Source organism: Pangasianodon hypophthalmus, chromosome 6 (assembly GCF_027358585.1).
Source record: "Pangasianodon hypophthalmus isolate fPanHyp1 chromosome 6, fPanHyp1.pri, whole genome shotgun sequence".
NCBI classification, from domain to species: domain Eukaryota; kingdom Metazoa; phylum Chordata; class Actinopteri; order Siluriformes; family Pangasiidae; genus Pangasianodon; species Pangasianodon hypophthalmus.
The window spans coordinates 8,568,042-8,591,825 of NC_069715.1; the positions used below are offsets into that span (position 1 = coordinate 8,568,042).

Consider the following 23,784-nt stretch of genomic DNA (forward strand, 5'->3'; position numbering starts at 1 on the left):
TGCATTTTGGCAGCTGGAATCTCGTCAGACCAAGCTCAGTGTTTCAGCAAGGATACAAATCACACCTAAGAATGAAAATAAGAATGGTAAAAATTCAGATAAGAATGAATCTCACTGTGGCCTACCACTGGGAGTGTGGTTTAATTCCCAGATTCTCCCTGTGCAAGCTGTGGTGAAGGATTTTCAGGACTTCTCAAGACTCCTCCACCATAGATTGCACATGATACAGATGAACTCCCAATAAAAAACCGCACCTCAGCATCCCTAAGCCCGCAGCCTTCGTAATAGCCCTGTTACCAGGCATTGCATAGAGCTGAGGCAGTTTGCGCTAAATTATACCCGTGTGTGTAGAGTATACAAACATTAACCAAGAGTGTTTTCAACATTGAGTAGGTTCCTAAACACAGCCCATTACAGCTGTGACCAGTTATTTGGTGTCAACTACTGCTAATAAGCTGCCTGAAAATAAAAAATCCCCCACTCCTAAATACCTGTCAATAATCCTAATTAGTGCTTTCATGATGGCCAGGTTCGTGAGGTGCGTTATGGGAAATTGTGCACCTGAGTTTTAGATCTAGCCTAAATTGGGTGACAAACCTATGCCCGGGGGTGTTTGCTCACAGCTGGCTGGCTCTGTACTGTGTGTGGCCCTATACACCACAGCAGTCTAGAGTGTATTTGTTCTTGGCTCACTCTATACAGACACACACACAAGCTTCTGAACAGTCTTTGCCCTGGGGGAAGCATATCTCTAACGGCCCCATGTTTGTGTGATTAACTTTTGATGAGGCAGGACTTAGGACATCTGTGAAAGTTTTAGTCCACACACACACACATGCACACACACATACACATGCACGCACACTGCTTTCAGAATGGTTAGGACTGATTCACTTTCATAATAGATGCTTTCAAAACAAACGTCAGGGGTGACTCGTGTGCATATGGGACATCTAGAAACCTCATAAAATTAGCTTCAGACTAAATATCAACAGATGAATCATTAGAATATGTGATGAGTAGTGTATATGTACAGTGTGTAGTTATTATAGTGAGTCAGTTCACCTTCACGTCAGATTGTGTAGTTGTTGAAGTTATACATACAAAGCATTCAGGAAGTATTCATGTCTTTTCACTTTCTCCTATTATGTGTACAGACTTAAAATTAACTATTCCAGACTTAAAATTAACTATTCTTTCCTTCTCAGTCAAAAAAAAAAAAAAACACCCCATAATGGTTTCTATCTTCCAATACTGTTTTGTTATCCTGTCCAGTCAGCATACACTGTCCTATTTATTGTCCTGGGTGTGTATTGTTCTGAGTTTGCACTATACTGTCTTGAAAATCACTCTCTGCTGCTGAGAAAGGCCCCATACAGATAGCCTAAAGATCACCATCGGATTTCTGTGGATGATACCACACGGGCCTTCTAAAGTTGGCTGTGGATATTCTTCTTTGGATAGCCTAAAGACTGCAATTCCTAAGAACAGTTTATACTCAAGTCTCTGAACTGAACAGTCAGTAACTTCAGTTTGATACAACAGACTTAAACCTCTAATGATGCTCATACTCAAGTTCCTTTTAATACAGTTAGCACTACTTGAGTCAATACTGTACAGTTATACAAGAGAAATATTTCATCATCACACTATCCGGTGTCATCCAGATGAGGATGGGTTCCCTTTTGAGTTCCTCTCAAGGTTTCTTCCTCAGGTCATCTCAGGGAGTTTTTCCTCTGGCTTGCTCATTCAGGATAAATTTCAATTTCTTTATATCCGTAAAGTTTCTGTAAAGCAGCTTTGTCCATTGTTAAATGCGCTATATAAATACATATTGAATTGAATCGAAAAATTTATTGTCCTGAATATTTATTATCCAGAGTACTTAATGTCTTGAGTATTTATTGTCCTCAGTATGTATTATCTTGTGTATTTATTTTCTTGAGTATTTATTATCCAGAGTATTTACTGCCCCGAGTATTTACTCTCCTAAGTATTTATTGTTCAGAGCAATTTTAGTCGTGTGCATTTTTTGTCCATTAATTGTCCTTTGTACTTATGTGTATTGTCCTGACTATTTTTAGTCCTATGTATTTACTGTCTCGAGTATTTATTGTACTGAGTAATGACAGCTTTTCACAAATTTTGTAAAAAAAAAAAAAAAGAAAAATAATAAATAAAAAAAAACTGACACATGTCAGCTGCATCCAGCTTCCTTGAGATGTTTGTGCAGTTTGATTAAAGTTCACCTGTAGTAAATTCTGTCGATTATACATGACATGAAAAGGCAGGCCTCTGTCTATTTTAAAGCCCTGATAGTCCATGTCAAAGCAAAAAAAAAAAAGCTGTGAGGTCGAAGAAGTCGTAGACCTAATGGCTTTATCAAGACTTAATTATATATGCAGAGATCTGGTAAAGGAAACATTTGAGTTCAGTCTAGCTTAGGTAATATCATCTTAGATAATATAAAAAATGATAATGATACTTTCTGAGGGTCCTGTAAATCAATATTAGTATTAGTAAGCTGAAATAAAAATAGATTTATTCTTTTAATAACACCTGGATTTATTAATTTTAACATCCTATGTTGGTTCGTGATGTACATGACTGTGTTATGAGAGCAGCATTCCATTCAAATTAAACTTAAATTACTTCAGAACTGGCATCTAAAATATGCCGATAGTTTTCTTCTCTGGAAGGCTGAATTCCCAAAGCGGAATCTCATTTCTCATGGCAGCTGCAGGAGAACCAATAAAGGAGGAAATTTGTGGGAGGGGATTTGTAGTTTTCAAGCACAAACTCATTTTGGCATATTACAGACTTGGCAGAAGAGAGAGAGAGAGAGAGAGAGAGAGAGAGCAGGGATCTAATTGCTAATGAGGTCTGAGTGGATGGTTTTGTGGTCATGTTTCTGGTTGGGGTAAAACCTCTGCACTAGATTGATTCTCCAGATGTGTACCTGCCCTGTCTAACCATAAGTGAACATTGCTGTTACACCTACAGCTTGAAAGAAAAAGCAGTCCACATCTTAGAGCTAGTTCAGATTGTTCAGATGTATGTATGTACCATAGATTTGATTGGTCAGAGAACGGTCATCTCTGTAAACGATTAGAAAATCCCAATAAGGTAATTATGTCCCTCTTGCATATTGATGAGTAATTCTATTAGCATGCATAATGAGAATAACAAGCTCCTGCTAATTGTCTAAGAGGACTTAGAGTCATGAGCAAAGACTGCATTCAGGGATATATCAAGAACAGGTCAATAGGTGCTCATTAATATTTCATTACACCATATTACATTTCAGTCTTTAGTTGAACATCATTCACGTTAGTGAGTTAGAAAAATGGACATTCTTAGAAAAAGAATTCAGCTCAAATCAGGAGGAGTGTAGCAGAAACACCATAAGGAACGTGTTAAAAGTAGACATTGTGCACTTTTTACACAGTGTCATCTTGTGAAATTTACATTATGCCAAATCCATGCTTTTATGCCAAGTTATACAAGTGTTGATTAAACACTGAAGATTTGTTCATGTTTGTGCCACTCAATTAGTCTGCATGTCTCTGCTCTTGGCCTTGATTCCTCTCTATAAATAAAGTGAGGAATTTCTCTCAGACTCTTCACTTATATGTATACTACTCACTAGCACTAGTACAAACTAATGCAAACTCAAGAAGGAACAATTAGAATTTTAAGGAGAACAAGAAGTTAATGTATAAGCTGATATAAAGGGCTTAATTACAGCTGCATATGGAACAGATATATAGTTTTATTTATTCCATTCTGAATTTGAAAATGTTATTGTTTCTATAGTAACAGATCATTTACATGGACTTCTACATGGCTAATAATGAACAAGCTAAAATATATAGTATGTGTTATTACTTAACAAAGAAAAATGAATTAGAGTTATAAAGGGATGTTTATTTAACATTTATGGAGGTCGTCTCCAGAGTTAGCCCTTTGTAATGTCAGTGAGTCAGTCAGACTTTGTTGATTACTTTTCTATAACAGCTGCTCTGACTGTAGTGCTGGCTCCAATATAGAATTATTTCTATCGTTCTCATAGAAATAGGGGGGTATTTATTTTTAGGTTTTGGGACATAACCCAAAAATAACCTAAAAATAAACAGATTAACTATGTTATTTAACAAAAAAGTATAATTATTGTTATGGTGAAGACCTCTGTTGGGAGAGGTTTATTTAACATTTACAGAAGGAGTCTCCAATGTCAGTGCTTTGCAGACTTTTCAGGACTTTTCTCATGCATTTTCTAAGTACCATGACTTTTTTTGGCTTATTAACTTAATAAGAGAAAGAGAAAAGAGAGAGATTACTGAAAGAATGACTGTTTATAGCTGCTGTAACAAAATAACAAGAACGAACTTGTTTCACCGAACATTCCACAACATTAAAAATAACTATAAATGGATAAAGTTATGACATTGTTCTTTTTTTATGGAATTTGGAGTGGTAAATTGATGTGGTATACGAGGTATAAAACATTTCAGGATCATGTTCCTTACTTATTAGCATTTTGGATGGAGGTATAACCTTTAATGTTTCAGTTTTGACATTTAGTAGTAAAATGTTTATGTTCATTTAATTTATGTTCATTACCCTTCATTTAAACCTGACACAGTGCAATGATTAGGAGATTATGGTTCAGATTAAATCTAAATAGAATGTGGTATAAATAATATGACTGGGATTTCCCATGGTGATATTCAATAGCCTAACCTTTGTATAGATCTAAGGAGAGACCCCAAAGTCTTCACTTCTACTCTTTGTGTAATGAATATTGTTGTTATTATTTAGACGTTAAGATTAACTCTGCCCTGGGCAATAGATGTCATGAGGTCATCCATCTAAAGAGGGAGACAACAATAGAGTGTCTTCTCTCCATGGTTTGTTTATTATTGTTGTGTAGCTGGCATGTGTTGACTTGGTAACTATATGTGAGGTCACAACCTTGGTGCCACCAGCAAAGCTATCTGATTACCAAGACCCCTTCCACCCCATCCCCCATTTCACTCCAGATAACCATCTCCGACCCCTGACGCTGCTCCTTAAAAGCATCCTTCCCATCAACACAAAACAAATAAAATCCCCCCTTTCCCCACAAAACTTGCTAGAGAAATAACATTTTACACTCCTAAAAGCTGAAATAAGACCCATCCACATCCATCTGGACCACCTCTGCTTGATGGGCTGGAAAAAAGCAGTCCAAGTCTGTCGTCACAGATCTTTAAGAGCAATCCCAGGCTTTTTAAAAGCAATCAAAAACCCAGAAAATGTCTTTAACCAAGAACCACGCTCCGTCACAGCCAGTCAGTGGGTATTTCATCAGCCGACGGGGCTGCAGGGGTTGGACAGTTTTCAAGCTAACACTGTTTGTGAGATGGGTAAAGCGAACAGGAAATGGCTGTTTCATGGTTCTGCTAACCCTAAAGACCGTGGGCCAGGCTGGGCTCTGGGGCGGGCAAACCTTTCTGGAAGTCAGGAAGCATGAGAAAGCGACAGAGAGAGACAGACATCCTTCTAGACTGGCACCACAGTAGCCACTATATACAATTAAGTTTGAACACAGTACATCTAAACTACAGACCTCCATGATTAAACCCAAGGTTTTCCAGAAAAAACAATCAGTTCACATACAGCTGTCAGGATGGGTGGTATAGTTACACAGTTGAATGTAATAATAACTTCCATAGGGAACTTGAATAAAAATCAGGTCCCACGAGGGGCGTCTAGTTTATGCTGCATTCAAATAAAACTCATAACTCATAATTTACAACCTCTGACTATTAAAAATCAAAGAAAACACACCCTCAACTTGGAATTCCTATTCATAAACTCGGGATGGTCTCCTCACCACCAAGTTCAGCAAGTGATGTCAAATCAACATGGTTGCGCACAGCATTAGCAGTAAACAAAGTAGCACCTCTTAACTTTAAATGAGTTACACTGTATATGCTTTAGATCAATCAACATACAGACATATTACAATGTGAAAGCTATAAGACTTGAGGAGGTAAATATACATCACTCATCACAGTTAGCTGGCTAGCTTGTTGCTAACAGAAGACAAACACAAACACAAACACAAGCACAAACACACAAACACACACACACTTTGTAGCAAACATATGGAGGTCAAAAATGATGTAATTCAGAGTTCTGACTTCCCTCTACTGAGCTTTTATTTTCTGAATCTGCATCAGATTAACTGCTGTTAACAAATATCTTAACACGCATTATTTCAGACTTTTGTAGAACCAAATGCAAGATTCATGTAGCCTATCAGTGACAGTTGTTTCAGGTGATTGCACAAAATGAAACACCACTAAGGTTTGATCTCCATTGGGATAAAATTTCAGCCTGCCTTGTTGACTTTAATTTTCTGTTTAGTATGTTTGCTATCGAGAGGAAATATGACATGAAGCCAGAACAGCATTAAAGTCTTGAGACATTAAACAAAAAAAATCATGAATGCGGCTGCCTACCTGCTTTAAAATGTTTGTGTGTGTGTGTGTGTGTGTGTGTGTAATAGTTTGCCCCACATGATTCTTATTATGCTATGTGTAGTTGCCTATAAACTATACAGGCAACTATGATGTAAGTACTAAGGATGTCTAAACTAGTATACAGTACAAATAAATGTATTAGGTGTATACTGACATTTTGAAGTCTACTGTTTATATACTTGTGCTATAGTTGTGCTGTAACATGCTAACAAAAACCAAATCAGAGGGATTAACAACAATCTGTAATTACATACTGTTATACTGTTATACTGTTACATCATGTTAGAATAGGCTGACTGCTCCTTAGCATGCATGTACAGTCTCAACCAGAAAAAAAAGAAAGAAACAGTTCATACAAAAGCAATTTCCCCCTGATCATGTCCTCAAGATACAAGCTTCAAGCTTCAAGATACAGTTGATACTGACATGAGTCAAAAGTTGATACCTATGTAGAGTATATACATGTTTATTTGTGTATTTACTTCTGTAATCTATCTATAACAGTGCACGCATTGTTAATTACATTATATCTGCCTGTATAGTTATTGTGTAAGAGTGAATATATAGTGGGACCAGAAATGAGCATGCACAACTAATACAGGAAAATGGCATTCAGGCAAACCCAAGAGAACTTAAACTCCTTTTGGGTACAAATTAAACAATACATCTGTATCATATATATATATGTGTATCTTTTCAAAAACAGGGTTTGACGGTTGCTATAATTGGTTTCAGGGGGAAAATTGTCCGTGCTCATAACTTATCTGACAAACTCTCTTTTTTATCTGATGTGTCACTCAACAATATAGGTCATGCTGATTTTATTGGAATTTTATCTTTGTGAATGTTGTATAACCCTCTTTTCAAGATGTCTGGGGCTTGGGCTAGAGTTACCAACCATCTTCAAATGCTTTATTGTGTAACTAGATATTGCAACTGTGATAAGACAATACTATGACATCATATATTACTGGGAAATATCCCATTGATTGATGGTAATGTAAAGCAGCCCATAATGTCTTTTTGTCTTTGAAGCTCTGAAAAGAAAAGAGAAAAGAAAAAGAAAAAAAAAAAAAAAAGAACGAAGTTTAATAACAATAAACTTTTATTGTGAATATATCTGCACAAGAATTAACACATTTGAATTCAATACAAACATTTTTTCCTCATTTGTCATCTTCTTTAATAACATGGTACAAATGTATACAAAAATGTTTTCAGGCTTGTCAAGTTCCACAAAAAGAGAAGGATTTTAGAGCACAACCTGAAAAGAGGCGGGGCTACAAATGCACAGGCCACACCTCCCATCAGCAAACAAGAGCAACTTCGAGAAACACTCTAGAAAGAAAGCGGTATCTTCTCCTGGCACATCGAGCATCAGCACCAGCGGTACGTTCATGAGCACGGACACACAGCAGCCCAACAGGACGACACAACAGCTGAGAGCAGCATTCAGAGAACACACACGTGCACACACACACACACACACACGCACACACTAGACACCTACTGCCCCCACTTTACATAAGGAGGCTTGGATGCTTCTGTAAAGCCTATTTAATGAAACATGCAAGTTCTCAGTGTTACACAGTACTGCTTTAGTCAGGAGAGTTAGTTTGATGTGGACATACTCTGTAACAGAGGGAACATGTCCAAAAGTTCATTTATCATGTCCTCTTATGTAAAGTGGAAGTCTATTACTGAAAATTAGGTATCCTGAAATATGCTGAATGGGATATTTTGCATAAAGGAAATCGAAATTTTAATAACTTACACGATAATATAGATGCAAAATCTCAGAATAAAACACCCGAAAACATTTAAAACTTTTAACAGACAGTTCCAATCTTATAATATGCTTCTTCATCAATGCACTTTGAATACTTTTATGTGCAATTTGCAATGCAGCTAATATGAGTAACCATATAGGCAGTTTTCATTAATATATCTGACTGTGATTTGGTTCCTGGATTTTTTTCTTTTCTGAACTTTTTTGCACTGCACATGGGAAAATAACATGGCAAACATACGTAGCGCCCATATACACTTCATTAAGATCAGCCTATATACATAGAGTTTAGACACACGTCATCTTTATCTGATGCACTTCAATGCCGCATCTGCCTGAGGTCTGAAGTAACAAATCCAGACCTAAGGATCTTTCGGAGATTCATAAACGACTGCATATGTAAAGAACGCTACAGAATACAGTAGACGCTTAAGAAAATGAGTCTGCTTCTGGAAAACTTCCTCCCGTCTGCGTCCACCTTCCACTTGGCTACAGAGTGACAAAAAATATAGTCCAATATGCTGTATTTCACGCGCATTTGGCAACCGAGCTGACACATGAACTTTTCACCTGAAACACTCAGCATTGTTTAACTTGATTAGTGTGACAAAACCACAGCTTCACCACAGCCTCAACAGACGTGTCTAATCCAAATAAACAGGTTAAAAACAGCCATTAGAGGATCTCACTAAAGTCATGTGCTTGTATTTGTGGACACAATAGGAAAGGTTATAATGACTCAATGTATGCTGATGCTGGCAGTCTTATTTCCTCTAGTCAGGACTGGCAGAGCTTCAAACAGTCAATCATTAAGCTTTCTTTTAAATAAGAACTGAAATCAATGGTAGCTGTTTTCTTGGGTAGTATTTAAGTAAGGCCAGGGAAAGATAAGAAAACAAATACATGCCTGAAGGATTCTTCAGTGACCTTTTCTTCAGGAAAAAAAGTGTCTCTTATGGATAGTAGTAATGAATACAGAACATTCATAATTTGGCATGTGCTGTGTTTAACATAAATAAAGTTTCATGCGTCTCAGTGACGGACATCAGTGTGATATCATGGCATAGAACTCATACTGGAAGAAATTCTAGTAGATCAAGTATCTGTATGACAGATAATAAAAAACAGAATGGTCAACGGGCCAAATGTAGAATACAATATTTGAGTTAGGGCCAGGGGAGAGATCATTGACGTCTTCCATAATAAACCCTTTTCTAATGGTTCTTTGAATGGCATTCAAATAATTACTTCATCTCAGCCACTCTTTTGATGTGAGAGTGAATTACATAAAACAACCCTAGACACATGACGTGGCACCTCACAATTCTTAAATCATATTTATGTGCTCAGATCAACATTCGTTTAAATGATCCAAACTTCTTCAAGCCTCAAATAAGTGCAGCAGTAGCAGGCAAAAAGAAAAATATCCCCCCAAAAAAGTCAACTAAAAAGACTGCTACATTTGCTGGGAGCATCTTTCCCTCCTTAAGCAAGAGAGTCCCAGCGTCGATTCCTCATTACCTCCGAAAGGAAACTGAAAAGATAAGTGAAATGTAGCTCTTTGAAAGTAATAGTCTTTTATCTTTCCATCCAGGAAACCTGAAGGGAACATGTGGAACACAGTCATGTTTTACTACGCTGTGTTCTGGTCAGCAGCGTGTGCACAGAGTGTGTAAGAATGTGTGATTTTATTTGGAATGTATTCTCGAACATGACCAAGACTGAGTCAGGAGAGATTTCCGTGAGATGTGGTTGTTGTTTGTAATTCTGGTCCGCCCGTGAGTGGTGGTTAGGAAGTGAAGTGTGTATGTGCCGGTTAATTGCGTAATGATCAGTCTGTGATGACATGGTGGGCAGTCAGCGGCTGTGTGCTTGTCAGGAGCAGCAGCCGGTTCCAGTGAGCAGCCAGAGGAGCAGCAGCTGAAGAGCTAGCACTGGCCAGAGAGAAGGAATCAGACTACAGCCGCCGCCACAGTCAGATGCATCTTCCTACAGCCAATACAAGAATGTTAGTGAGAATTTTACAGAATTATATATACTTAGGGGAAGAAAATCTTTCACATTTTTCGTAATGTTTTTCCATAAGTAGATTAGATTACAAATGTAAAGGCAGACATGGAGTATTTCAGTGGAATTGGGATTAAATCTTTAAATGCAATGTTCTTCATCTTTACTTTTGGGATTAACAGATTTTATAAATCCAGAACTTTACTCATAATTGAAATAAAACAGACAAATCTGTAGATTTCAGAACTCTGTGTAGCAGAAAATGTCAAACTATTCGCATCTAGTGGGCTCCAGGCTCTCATACATATTTTGTATTAATGTATTTGTATTAATAAATTCGATGATATTCTACTGAATAACTTAAATACCTTGCAGCAGTGATCTTATTTTGAAGTGTGAGCATGTTTGTGTATGTTGGCATGAGGAAAGGCTGAGCTTCAAAAGGGAGGAAACACATGTTTATTTCCCTAAAACTCTCTCAGGGACAAGCCAGATACTTCCTATTGCCACAGCAGAGACAAAGTTGTGGCGCCTTGATTCTCTGTGTGTTTATACTGACAGTGAGGCTGGAGATCATAATCTAATCATGGGCATTTACATTTTATTTTTGATGTTATTGCACAAAATTGCTGCTTTTATTTATTTTAGGCTTCAGAAGCTTTATATCATGCCAATGTTTGATGTATTCTTTCATGAGAACATTTCTATTAAGCTACAAACAAACACAAAACTAACCATCACACACAAAAGAGAAACATCAGTATAAGGATGGAGGCAGATGAAGCCAAGGTAGAAGATGCACTGATGGGGCACAAAGGTTCATCCTGAGAATGATGGACATGACAATCAGTCAACAGTGAAGGTGAGATGAAAAAGAAAAGGAAAATAAAGAGAAATGAGATGAAAGTAGGAACAAATATGAATTGCTAACAAAAGTAGTAAATAATATATTAACAGGAACTAAATCATTTTAGGAAATTATTTAAAAAAAAGTTTCCCTTAAAGTAAGTGTAAAAGAAAAGAAGTATAAACTGATGGCTTCTGGGCTTTTAAGGGAACGAGTAGACCTGGAAATTGATAATAACTGTGGACTGCCATTAACAAATCAACCAAAAAACAGACTCGAATCATACAAACAAAAGATGTCTTGGGGTTAGGTAGTCTTGTAACTCTTCTAGCTTGTGTTATACTTACAGTTATGTTGTTATCAAAGCAGCTTTTTGGGCCTTTTCTGTAGCGGGGGTTATGGGCTAGTATACAGGGGTCGGGACCAGTGGCTGATTCAAAAGCATCAGGAAAATACACATCGTCTGTAACACATCTCACAACGTAGCCCCCATCTAGTTTGACAGCAGTGTATAAAGTAACATTCGCGTGTTGTATATAACACAGTGTTCTTCAATCCGAGTTCTTTTCCTGCTCCAATTCATCTCCATCAAGCCGTGCTTTTATAAACAACACATCAGTTAATCAGGTGTAATCAGAAACCCTGCAGAACTGAGAGTGAGGACTGCCATAAATGCAAAAGTTACTGCTAAGCTAATATAGTGTCTAAAAGTCTGAGTTCACAATCATATCCTTTCATAAATCCCAATATGTTAATGTTTCTATAGTAAGAGCTACATCACAGGGTTTCGTGTGGCAGATGCTCCAAATAAACTGATTAAAAGTCATGTCTAATTGTTGATATGATTTGTATAATTATGATATATGATATATGAAGGAGTGGATATGGAAGGAGTCTACAGTGTCGGCACTTTGTAACAGTCAGAGGTAAAGGTGTAACAGTAAGTTTTCTGATAAGGGAAAGTCTCTAGAACAGAGGGCTTTGCAGTTGAGTTATTTTCCTATAACAGCTTGCCCTGAAAGATACCTATTAATATTAAAATATGTAAATTTTGAATATCTATCTATCTATCTATCTATCTGTTTGTTTGTTTGTTCAATCAGGTAGTAAGTTAGTAATTTATTTTTCAGGTATATTGATGAAGTCACATCATTTAAAAGTACATTTTGGCAAAACCAAATTGTGTTCCATTAAGTGATTAAAATGCAGTTCTTGGCAGTGTCCTAAGACGTTAAGGTCCTTAATGAAGATTGCTGCAGTCCTTGATGAGCTGCCCTATACGCACAGGCTGAATGTAAAGTCTGTCAGGATTGAGTGTTCAGAGTTTTACAGAAGGATACATGGCTGCTCGGCCTGTCTCACTGGCTTGGCGTCACAGTCACAGGTGCGCTTGGCATCACTAATCAGAAACACCAGGTTAGTGCTGGGCAGCTTCTCTGCTCGGTACATTCTAGAAAACCACAAAAAACAATGGCATATAAAGCAAACTTTTTTTACAATTCAGGCTGAGGAGCAGTGCTTTTACATATGCAGCATTTTGTCCATTTTCATCAAACCCTGATTTTTCTTTTATTCTCTTGGTGCAGTTGTGCAGCTCTCATTTGTGCAGGTGAGAACCAAACATACAGTGTATTTTAGATTGCGTGACACATTTTTTGTCGACCTTAGCTGATAATTTGTGCCATGAGGCGCAAACTGAACCAAAGAACAGAACTGCAGCACTGCAGAAATGCCATTTGTTGCAATACACAATATGTTGATGCAATACACAATATGTTTTAAATTAGTCATTTATATAATTTCTCAGGGCCAGTAATTTATTGAGGGCCAGCTCTGTGTTCTCTGTGCTTGAATGATTTTTGTCATTTCTGTGCACACTTTGCAAAGCCTTGTTTAGCTTTTTTCCATCGCCATATTTCTGATCAATGCATGAAAGAGTTTTACAAGGATGTTTTCAGCCCTACTTGTCCTTCAGCCAACATTTTTTTGGTTTTGTTTTTTAGTTCATTTAATTATTTGCAGTGTGAAACTAAACCAAACCAAATAGCAAACAAACCAAAAGTATCATTCTCTAATATGCGTGGAAGCAGCTTTAGAAAAAAGGTACTAAACTGTCCAAAAGATTTCAGTAGGGTGGTATCCTCAATCGTACATCTGTTGTACCATTAAAACTCATTCAGGACCATTCTTGTACCTTTAACAGTACACTGACAATGTTGAGAGAGCAGAATAAATGCAGAAATGGTTGTGGTTCAGATGGCTTCAGCATTCCGTATGTGTAAATGTTTTTAGCTCATGCAAATCCAATTATTTAACTTTAGGGATTATTCGATATATACAAAGATTTAGAGTGTGTAGCTCTTTGTTTTACAGCCATCACCAGTCATGTGGGCTTGCTTCATGCTAACACAATAGACATGTGCTAAAGTCTTTAGTGAATGTAATCTTAGATCAGCATGTCCCGTTGGAAAGCAGGTTTGCGGCTTGTTACATGCTGTCAACGCTGAATGGGTTTCTGGGCAAGCACCAGTTTTTCTTTACAACATCCCTCTCTGCTTTCCCTCAGCTCCCCTCTTTGGAGCAGTGTGACTCATGGCTTTGTAGTGTAGTGCAGAGCAGTGGGGAGAATGTAACTCAGAGTGAGTGTGTGTGTGAGTGTGTGTATGCGTGAAAGCACTCCATTACATCTCACCTGCACCTTCCGTAATCACTCACTGTTTACTGCAGCTGGGCACGCTCAGTTGGGCACAACAGACCTCTGATCTCAGTAGTCATCAGGTCATGCACACACACACCCCCACACACACACGCACACACACATATACATAGAACTGGAACACACTTATACAACCACCTGCAGCACAGCCCCCTACACACATGCACTCAATGATCGGAGAAAAAAAAGGGAATGCTACATATCCTGCCATCTAAATAAGTGTGCTCCAAGCTCACGAGCACTCTCCCACCTGGGCACTGAAGAATGCTTTATTCCCGAGCAACGCAGTGGAGAGCCTGATTCAACCGCACTTAGATAACCTGCACATCAAAGCCCAACCTTCAGCTTGTTTAAGTGCCCATAAACTCAAAATGTAATTTTTAAATGCTCTTGGATGGCTGATTCTAATTATAGAGATTTGTGTTTGGGTCAAACTTGCTAACAAAGTGCTAATAAAGTCACATTTTTCTATTTAAAACAGACTTTCTCTGAACGACTCTAAAAATTTGATTTGAGAAGCTCAGTGATTCCAGAAAATAAGCTCCATAACTGAGATTAGAGGATAAAGTGGTACCTGAAAACCTTAACCATTCAACCAGTGTGGAAGCTAGCTAGCGTAGCAATGTAATGATAGTGATGAACAGAATAGTCTTAGAGATGTGGCTACTTCATTCATTCATTAATTCATTTATTTATTTATTTATTTATTTAAATATTATAGTACAAATCTCACTTGTGTCTGTGATAAATACAAGCTAATTTACTGGCTAGCTAGGTAGCTAACTATCTTAGCAAAAATTAGCTTAACAAATATTTTGACAGGTTTAGTCAGTGGTTATATACACTACTAAGAGTATTGGCAAAATTAAGACTCTTACACTGTTTACCAGTGAACAATGCAAGCTAATTTACTAGCGAGAATCTAGTGGTGTAGTTAACCATTTTAGCAAATACTTGGCAAATATTATTGATCATATGGTTATGATATAGTTTGACAGGTCTAGTTATTCCCACTGGTTATATAAACTAGCACGAATATAATAGCTCCACGTAAGACTCTTACAATGTTTTACTAGTGATAAATGCAAGCTAGTTTATTGGCAGTTAGCTAGCTGGATAGCCAACCTTCTTAGCAAATAGTTAGCAAATGTTATTGATAAGCAAGTTAATGGTTATGATGACACATGTTGACAGGTTTGGCTATTGTTATATAAATCATTAAGGATATGCCAATTAGGACTGTTTATGTCTATTTGGGATGGCATATTCATAGGTCCTGCCATTTTAATAGGGATAAACATGTTTAACTATAACCTTGTATATATAATTGTAAAACTGGATATAGTTTTACTATATGTGCTATGCATACAGAACCACATCCTGTGAGAACTCAGAGAGACATGATTCACAGTAGTTGTAACTTTGAAATGCATCTTTAAATTTAATTTGAATTTCAGATTTTAAATCTGGTTTTCTCCAGATCTCTGAGTATTACATTCTCCAGGCCTGAACAAGGGGCATGAACGTGTGAGGGGGAGATTGAATTACACCCTCTGAAAGGAGCGGCTCGCCGTCCCGAGATTTTGCAAATGGATTTCTTTTTTATGGCTCTCGTTAAACTTTACATGTCTAAAGTAGTTAACGTAGAAGAAAAACCATCGTATGCAGAGTCGCACGTGGGGCTCGTAAAGGCCGGCGGTTGCGGCGAGCCGAAACTCCAGACACCTCTCACTTTACCCCAGTTCCAGGGGAGCGAATGACATCGGGATTTATGGCCCGCAGGATCTCGGACACATCAAGGGGAATGTGGGATCACGTTGAAAGTGGGAAGCATAGAGGTTTGGAGAGCCGAGCTGCCATGGAGAGAAAAGAAGGGCAGGAAACCTGTCCTGCTCACATCATCTCCTATGAGAGAGGACTTATTGCGATGAATAAAGATCCAGAAAGAGAAGGAGGGGTGGCTAATGACTTCATCTTAAAAGCACACACATACACACACAGAAAAAAAAAATACACAGAAAGGACAGGGACATAAAGGACAGGTATACTTATGCCAAGCCCTCACCTAGAACAGTTTCCACAGTCCACCACACCTTGGAAAGACCTGTTGTCGTTCTCAAAGAAATATTGAGTCTGCTCTGTTATACAGCTCTCTTTTGAGTAGGCATCCGAGACGTCCTCTTCTGAATAAGCCAGAAAACACACACACACACACGTCCTCACCTGGTGCACTGATTTTGATATGCAAATGTATAACCAGGTAGAGTGGAGAGAAATGTCATATTGTTTATAAAACCTACCTGCATGTAGAAGACTTGGGAAAGTGAGACTTAGGAGGAAGTGCTGAAGCATTGACCTGAGAAAAAGAGAACAACTGTGTGCATCCTTCACATCCGTCAATAGGATTAAACAGATTGAATAACACTGGGACAACCACTCAAATCCTCTTACCATGCAGCAGTGGAGGCCCACCAGCCCAGACTTAACATGTCAGTTATGGTAGGCTGAAAACAGCACACACGCACACACACACACACACACACACACACACACAAACACACACAAACACAAGATAAAACTATCATTAATATGCACAAGGATGTAGACCTAGACACAAGATGATCTAGATGCTTATGTGCATATGAATACACAAATTCAAATGTAAACATGCAAGCACACACTCCACCACACATGCACACACTCTCACTTTTCTATTACCACTACCATACACTCTCTCTTACCACATAGGCAGATCGTGGCCCAGCGGCAGCCTTTGGCTCTTTCTCTGGGTCACACACTGACTGATAGTCGTAGGTTTTATTAAACGAGTAGAGCGATGTATTCAACAGACTGGCCATCAGAATGGGGTCCACTTCGCCAAAGAACTGACCTATCTAAACACACACATAAAGGGGGTGAGTGACAGATTTCAGATTTTTAAAAAAAATCTAATCATTTTAACATTCAAAACATGAGGGCAGCTTCTTAACTGCATATTAAAAAATAAAATAAGAATTGAAAGAAGTGCATTGATTAACTTGTATTCTTTGTTTGATTAACTTGTGTCCTTTACTAAGTGGTAAATAAGGTAGTATTGGCTGCAGTGAAATCCCACATGGAAAGGCTTGTTGATAACAGGTTTTTACATTCTATTAAAAAAAATGATTAAAAAAAACACCATGACAAAATTTAAATTGAATTTTTACTACATTCTTGACTAAATATGATAAGAAGTTAACACTGTAATGAAATGTGCATTAAAATCAGTAAAGCTGGAAGACCAAAGGAACAGAAAAGTAAAATATTTATCTTCAAAGTGCTATAAAACGTCTGTGCTGGGTAGGGATGTAAATTAATAGGAATACATTATTTACATTATTCATTGGCCATCTGGTTGAGACGAAATTTTGTGCATTGGGACTGGGATGCCACTGAAAGCAACGAAAAGTCACGTGAGCGGGAGGTTTTTGCTTTAACTGGTCGCACGTGAGCAGTATGTAGCTCACAGGACAAACACCATGTTTATTAACATAATTGTGTAAGAATAAGAGTGTTACAGCACAATTACAGCATCCTTCGTAATTGCCTGATCAGGCTCAAGTGTCAGGAAGACATAAATTAGGCTAAGAGTTTGTTTATATTTTGGAAAATCTACCCAAATCTACCCAATTACATTTATTAGAATGAATAGTGCGCAAGTACAAACACAAATCAAAGGTGTGTGAGCTAGATTAAAAAAAAACGGTCCTGCAAACATCTCTAACTGAGACCAATTATGAACTCGATTGACAGAGCTGAGGTTGAGGAACTGTCAGAGCCAGAACAGATGATGCTGACAGTGATGATACAGACAGTGTTATTTCTTTTCACCCTGAGAACTTGTGAGAAATAAAACAGTTGCTTTTGATGTCACAAGTATAGTAGTAATAAAAAAAGACCATTGTGTGTGGTTGTGCAGGGTACACAAGGTATGCCTAACAAATCAGCAACAGACAATACTTCCAAGTACCATTAGTTGCTGTTGGTACCTTGATATCTTTAGAAATTCCAAAACTTTATGTCTGAAACATTTTGTATTGAACTTATCATATTGGCAGCTAATGAAAAATAGCATAGTTTCTGTTTCTGGTGTCATAGCTTTCATACCAAAGTACCTTCGGTATGAAAATAACCTATTTGCCTCGATACACTACTAAAGCATTATAATTTGTTCCACTCTTAGATGTATGGTAGCAGCAAATCCATCCATCTGAGCAAAGTGAGCATGATGCACTGCAGTTATACTGCAGAGACACCCTGCAGTAATTTATGTGAATTTCATCCATAGCACATTCTTGCTTATCTTGTTCTTTCCGGCAGTAAATAATATCTATCATGGAGAGGATGATTATTGTATGCTTAAACAATAAAATGCACCTGCATTTTCCTGAAATACTGATGTGAGCACTGGGACTCTGACCTGTGTGATGTAATCGTCCTTATTGGACATGAGCAGGAAGCCTCCATCATCCAGTATCACGCAGTCCACATGCTGATCAAAACAGAATGAACATGACTGACACAGCAAATAGAAAAAGGCCAGGCCCAATCAGACAATCCAGGAACTTCAGAACTTTGATACACCACACCACAAAACACATGCAGTACCTCATGGTTCCTGAGGCAGCCACAGATCTCATCCTTACACTGCAGGGAGAAAATCGTGAGAGGCGAAAGCTGAGAATTGCCCAAACAGGCTTTGCATCATTTATTAGAGTGAGTCAGGCCATCTCTGCTTCCAGACTGCAATATCAGCCTGTCTACAGTCTGTAACTAAATGCCTTCCACATGTTCAGATAAGGGGAGTTGTTTCACTTACATTTATCTTCATGGTGGCGTTCATGAAGCTGTTCATCCAGGCAGATACATTGAGTTTGACTCCCACCACTGCAAGAGAACACGTTACACATCATAAACGTAGCGGCCGCACTATCAATGTACTCCTCGTATAGGGATATGAGAACCGACAGCGCTGTTCTGAACGTTCTGTGCGTTTTCTGAGAAATACAACCACTGATGCCTGTCTCTCCTCATGTAGGCTAAAGGCTGGGAGCATTAACAGAGGGCTGTGACATAAAGCAGTGGGTTCTAAGTACAGTGAATGTCATTTACAAAGCCATGTCAGGTATCTTAAAGGAAAATCAAATTTACACGATTTCCCCCATAAATGCCAAGACATGTTTGGTGCTTTAGTGTAATGTAGCTAACCAGTAATGGAAGTCTATCTCACTAAATCCCAATCTTTTTCATTCATTCATCTTCACTAAACACTTTATCCTGGTCAGGGTCGCGGTGGATTTGGAGCCTATTCCCAAACACTAGGTGCAAGGCAGGGACACACCCTGGATGGGACGCCAGTCCATCACAGTATGGCACAATGCACACACACATTCACACACTCATTAACATCATATGAAATTTAGCATAGACAATTCACACACTGGCATGCTTTTGAGAGGCTAGAGGAAACTGGAGAACCAGGAAGAAACCCACACAGACATGGGGAGAACTTGTGGAACTCCACACAAACAGTACTCGGAGCTCAGGATCAAACCGGGGATCCGAGGATGCGGCAAGGTGACACGGCAGGCGGTGTTGCCACCTTCCCAGATCCCTCGTTTGAGCCTGAGCTCAGGGATCCCATCCGTCTCAAGCCTCATTTAGATATATCAGACATGTCCTACAGATTTGCCAATGTGTTATTGGACATGGTATGACTTACTGTAATCTATAAAAATCTACAAAAATTCAGTGTAGCTGAACACTATACGGTATGGGGGCCACCATCTTGGATAGCCAGGGTCAATATTCACCTTAGCACAGACAACAAGAGATGGGGGCTGTTTGAATTCACACCAACATTTGAAGGCAGAATTGTTCCAGGAAGAAGGAGAGTTTATGCTTCAGTGGACAATTTTATGTGGATAGTGTAGGATTGTGCCTAAGAACTGCTACTGTAATCATAAAGACAATCCAATGTCACCCAGAGGAGGTTCCCTTTTGTGTCTGGCTCCTCTGCATCATCTCAGTGTGTTTTTCTTTGCCATTGTCACCTCTGGCTTGCTCATTAGGTCTCTAAATCTGTATCTAGATTTCTGTAAAGCTGCTTTGTGCCAGTATCTATTGTTAAAAAAATGCTATTCAAATAAAACTGGCTTGAACTTACATTTTGAAAATCACTTAAATATGTAAAGATTGACTATATCTGCAATTAAAAATAAAAAACAAAACAAAAAAATGATGTATTGGGTGAGACTTTCATTACGTGTTAGCCATATTGCCCTTTGAAGCTCCAGTGCAAAACTAAACAACCAAATGTCTTTGCTGATCGACTACATTTGTTGAAAGTGGAAATAAGTGGAAAATTGTGTAAGTTTGATTTATGGCTGAACTACTCCTCTAAGTCCTCATCAGTTGAAAAGTGATCAGTAATTCTTTTGTGCTCACCAGCTGGTTTGAGTTTGACTCCATTGAAGTCCAGTTCCACAGCTTTACTGACCAGAATACCAGACTCATAGCTGGACTCCCTGCTCTCTGTTTAATGAGGGGAGAAAAAGACAGAAACACACACACACAAACACACACACACGTTTGTCTTACTATCCTAGTGAGAACCATACAGCAAGGAGTTTCTGTAAAAAAAAAAAAAAAAAAAAAGGCAAAAAAATGAATAAAATAAATGGTTTTCCTCAAGGGGACCAGCCAAATGTCCCCATAATGTCATAACTGTCAGATTTTCATATCCTTTTGGGGACCCAACAAGGTATAAAATATACCCAAACACACACACACACACACACACCTTCTAACAGCATGTAGATGTACAGCTGAAGGCCCTGAACTGCGAGCCACTGTGAGTTCTGATGGCAGATCAGAATTCAAAATTCAAAAACAACATTCACAAAGACTTGGGTCCGACTTCAAGTCTCTGCTTTATAAATTAATATCACACCTCAGCAAAAGAGGCTTGACATATCTAACACAGCATGTTTCTAGGTAGGGTCTATTGAGGCATGTGGTGTATTGTGTGTAGGAGTGTATGTGCGCGCATGTGTGTATGTGAGATTGATCCAGACCACACTTGCGTGCAGGTGGGGATTATTCATACGATGACATTCTTTAAGTAACACAGGCTTACTGCATCTTGGAAGGAGATAAAGCGTGTGTGTGCATGCAAGCATCAAATAGATGAACAGCTGTGATCAGAAGCATGCCAATGAGAAGAAAAGCCTACTCAAGAAGTGGTCTAATGTAGCAGACACACACACACACAAATCCCCACCCACCCTCTCTCTCTCTCTATCTCTCTCTCACACACACACACACACACACACACACACTCACACTCTCTCACTCAAACACCTGCAAGATGCCTACAGTGTGTGTGGGGCCTGGTGGCTGCTTACTGTTGACATAAGGGGCAGTGAAGATGTATATGTCATTGTCTAAACTCCTCTTGTAGAAACTGGAATCAAAGGGCTCTGCATTCTCGGTCCACTCCTCTCCAGCACTGAGACAGATACACACACAATGAGATGAGGTGATAAAATGCAGCGACAGTTTTCCATTATATGTAAGGAATTACACACTTAGGGGACGTGATAATAGGAAAATAATAAGTGATTATTTTCATATAACAGCACATCCTGAAATTGTTATTTATTACTCTTATACAAAAGCAATTTTGTAAATATTTTAATTTAATGAATAACACAACATATATTTTATCCACTTCTAGTTACCTGTAATGTTGTGGAAGGTCAACAAAGAAGTTAGTTTCTGTTATCACTAATGTTATAGCAGCTATAAACAGCTGTTCCCAGTGGAAGTTAATAAGGCAAAATAAAAAAAAAAATACAGCTTGAAAGCAGAATGTCCTCTGTCCTGAAGACTTACTATCTGTTACAAAGCACTTGACTCTGGAGACTCCTTCCATTAATGTTAAATACAGTCTCCGTTCAGAAAGCTTAATAATATCAAAGATTATGTGTTGGATCTTAAATAACAGCACATCTTTATTGTGTTTATTATTAGCCTTAGCTTATGTGGAGCACAGGAATGAGTTTTTACTAACATATTAAAACAAACGCATTAAAATAAAAATATGTGATTTGGATTATAGTTGAAATTACTGTCCAAGCTGTGCTGTTAGAGAAAATGATTCAACATCTTCTGACCAATCAGATCCGAGAATTCGATAGCTCTGTGGACTAAGTTCACTTAAATAATCAAATGTTGCTACAATGATTATTTATGCCTCAACCACTGAATGAATTGCACTCAGACTGTCCTGCTGTTTTAAACTACAAAAAACTGCTTTATGAACTCAGTCTCAGTCTCACACTTTTATAGAGTACAGTTAATGACAGAGAGAGAGAGAGAGAAAGGGGGGAAGAGAGAACAAAGTGAGTTCGAGTTCATAAACTACTTTTTGTGATTTAAAACAGCAGGACAGGCCCATCGCATCTCTTCAGTATTCCCGCTGTGAATCACATGCTTCCAGAAATTCTCTCCCACATCCTGCGTCTTTCTTAAAGCATCTAATACCTCTCACATATGGATGAGAAATGTAGGACCAGAGACAGACACACACACACACACACACACACACACACCTGCTTCACAAAAACAATGCATTTCCAGCACAAGTCAAACATCAGATCACACAAGTTGACTAACATGAAATAAAATGCTGTTTCTCACCTTTTAGGGTAAACCCGTGTGATGCCCCCATCTGTAGCCACAAACCTGGCTAACACACCTTCTCTGTAACACAACATATATAATAGTTACAATTTCCCTCCCTAAAAATAAAATCGTGAGTCACAATTTCACCAGTGAGTCACTCACACATGATGTTTGGGTGTCTGTTTTGAGTCATTTTAAAAGGTTTAAAGAGCACTGAGTAACCAATTAGGAAAATGACAACCACCAAGCCCCATTTCTCACAATGAAATATTCTGGTTTGTTTGTTTATTTATTTATTTACTTACTTACTTACTTACTTACTTACTTATTATTTTCTGTTTAAGAAGCATCCAGTGTATTTTATAGAATTTTGTACAGTTACAGCCTGGAAATAACTCAGATTTTTATCATTTGATTTGATCATTTTTATTGTAACACAGCGATTAATAAACAAAAAGCAGACATTTGTTAGTTACATAAGTTTTCAACCCCCTGGGTCAATACTTGGTAGAAACGTTTGGCTGAATTTAGAGTTGCAAGTCTTCTGGGATAAATCTCTATCAGCTTTGCATATCTGGATCCTGATATTTTTCCACATTCTTCTTGGCAAAATTGCTCAAGCTCTGTTCGGATTGTATGAAGATCATTGAAAAGCAAATGGTTTTGGATTGAGGTCTGCGCTTTGACTGTGCCATTCGAGTGCAGTCAGGTTCTTAGTTTTAAACCACTCCTGTGTAGTTTTTGCAGTATGCTTAGGGTTATTGACCTGTTGGAAGATGAACCCCAGCTCCAGTCTCAAGTCTCAAAGGATGTGGGTATGTGAAACATGATGCTATCACCACCATGCTTCTCTGTAGGGATAGTGTTCTCAGAGTTATTAGCTGCGTTGGGTTTCTGACAAATGTGAGAAACCTTTTTTCTTTGTGCCAAGAGAAAAAAGTTAAATTTTGGTCTCATCCTTAGGATGCATTTCCACACCTCCAAATGAGATTTCATATAGCTTTTTTCAGTAATGTCTTTTTTCCTTACATCTCCATAAAACCCAGCTTTGTGGAGTGTCCAGGCTAGGACTGTCCTGTGAACAGCATTTCCCATCTGAGTTTGGCCAATTGGTTGCTTCTCTGATTAATGCCTTCCTTACCTGGTGGACTGCCTCCTCTAGGCAGAG

General features: G+C 38.3%; 1 protein-coding gene across 3 annotated transcripts in view; it reads right to left on the minus strand.

Annotated features, from left to right (window-relative positions):
- Nucleotides 1-7,617: 7,617 nt before the first annotated feature.
- LOC113534270 (voltage-dependent calcium channel subunit alpha-2/delta-1) overlaps nucleotides 7,618-23,784 on the minus strand; it is a 100,159-nt gene continuing 83,992 nt past the window's right edge. For 2 of the 3 annotated variants that reach the window (XM_053234825.1, XM_026926942.3), the window contains exons 26-38: nucleotides 22,632-22,694; nucleotides 21,335-21,438; nucleotides 20,376-20,462; nucleotides 18,748-18,815; nucleotides 18,537-18,575; nucleotides 18,349-18,420; nucleotides 16,631-16,783; nucleotides 16,341-16,393; nucleotides 16,190-16,245; nucleotides 15,955-16,072; nucleotides 12,514-12,623; nucleotides 11,521-11,603; nucleotides 7,618-10,308 (exon numbers count right to left, since the gene is read on the minus strand). In XM_053234825.1, the coding sequence (XP_053090800.1) occupies nucleotides 10,195-10,308; nucleotides 11,521-11,603; nucleotides 12,514-12,623; nucleotides 15,955-16,072; nucleotides 16,190-16,245; nucleotides 16,341-16,393; nucleotides 16,631-16,783; nucleotides 18,349-18,420; nucleotides 18,537-18,575; nucleotides 18,748-18,815; nucleotides 20,376-20,462; nucleotides 21,335-21,438; nucleotides 22,632-22,694 (1,120 nt within the window). In that variant the 3' untranslated portion in view covers nucleotides 7,618-10,194. Of the gene's footprint in view, nucleotides 10,309-11,061; nucleotides 11,151-11,520; nucleotides 11,604-12,513; nucleotides 12,624-15,954; nucleotides 16,073-16,189; nucleotides 16,246-16,340; nucleotides 16,394-16,630; nucleotides 16,784-18,348; nucleotides 18,421-18,536; nucleotides 18,576-18,747; nucleotides 18,816-20,375; nucleotides 20,463-21,334; nucleotides 21,439-22,631; nucleotides 22,695-23,784 lie in introns of all 3 variants that reach the window. The other variant, XM_053234826.1, reaches the window with a different exon arrangement.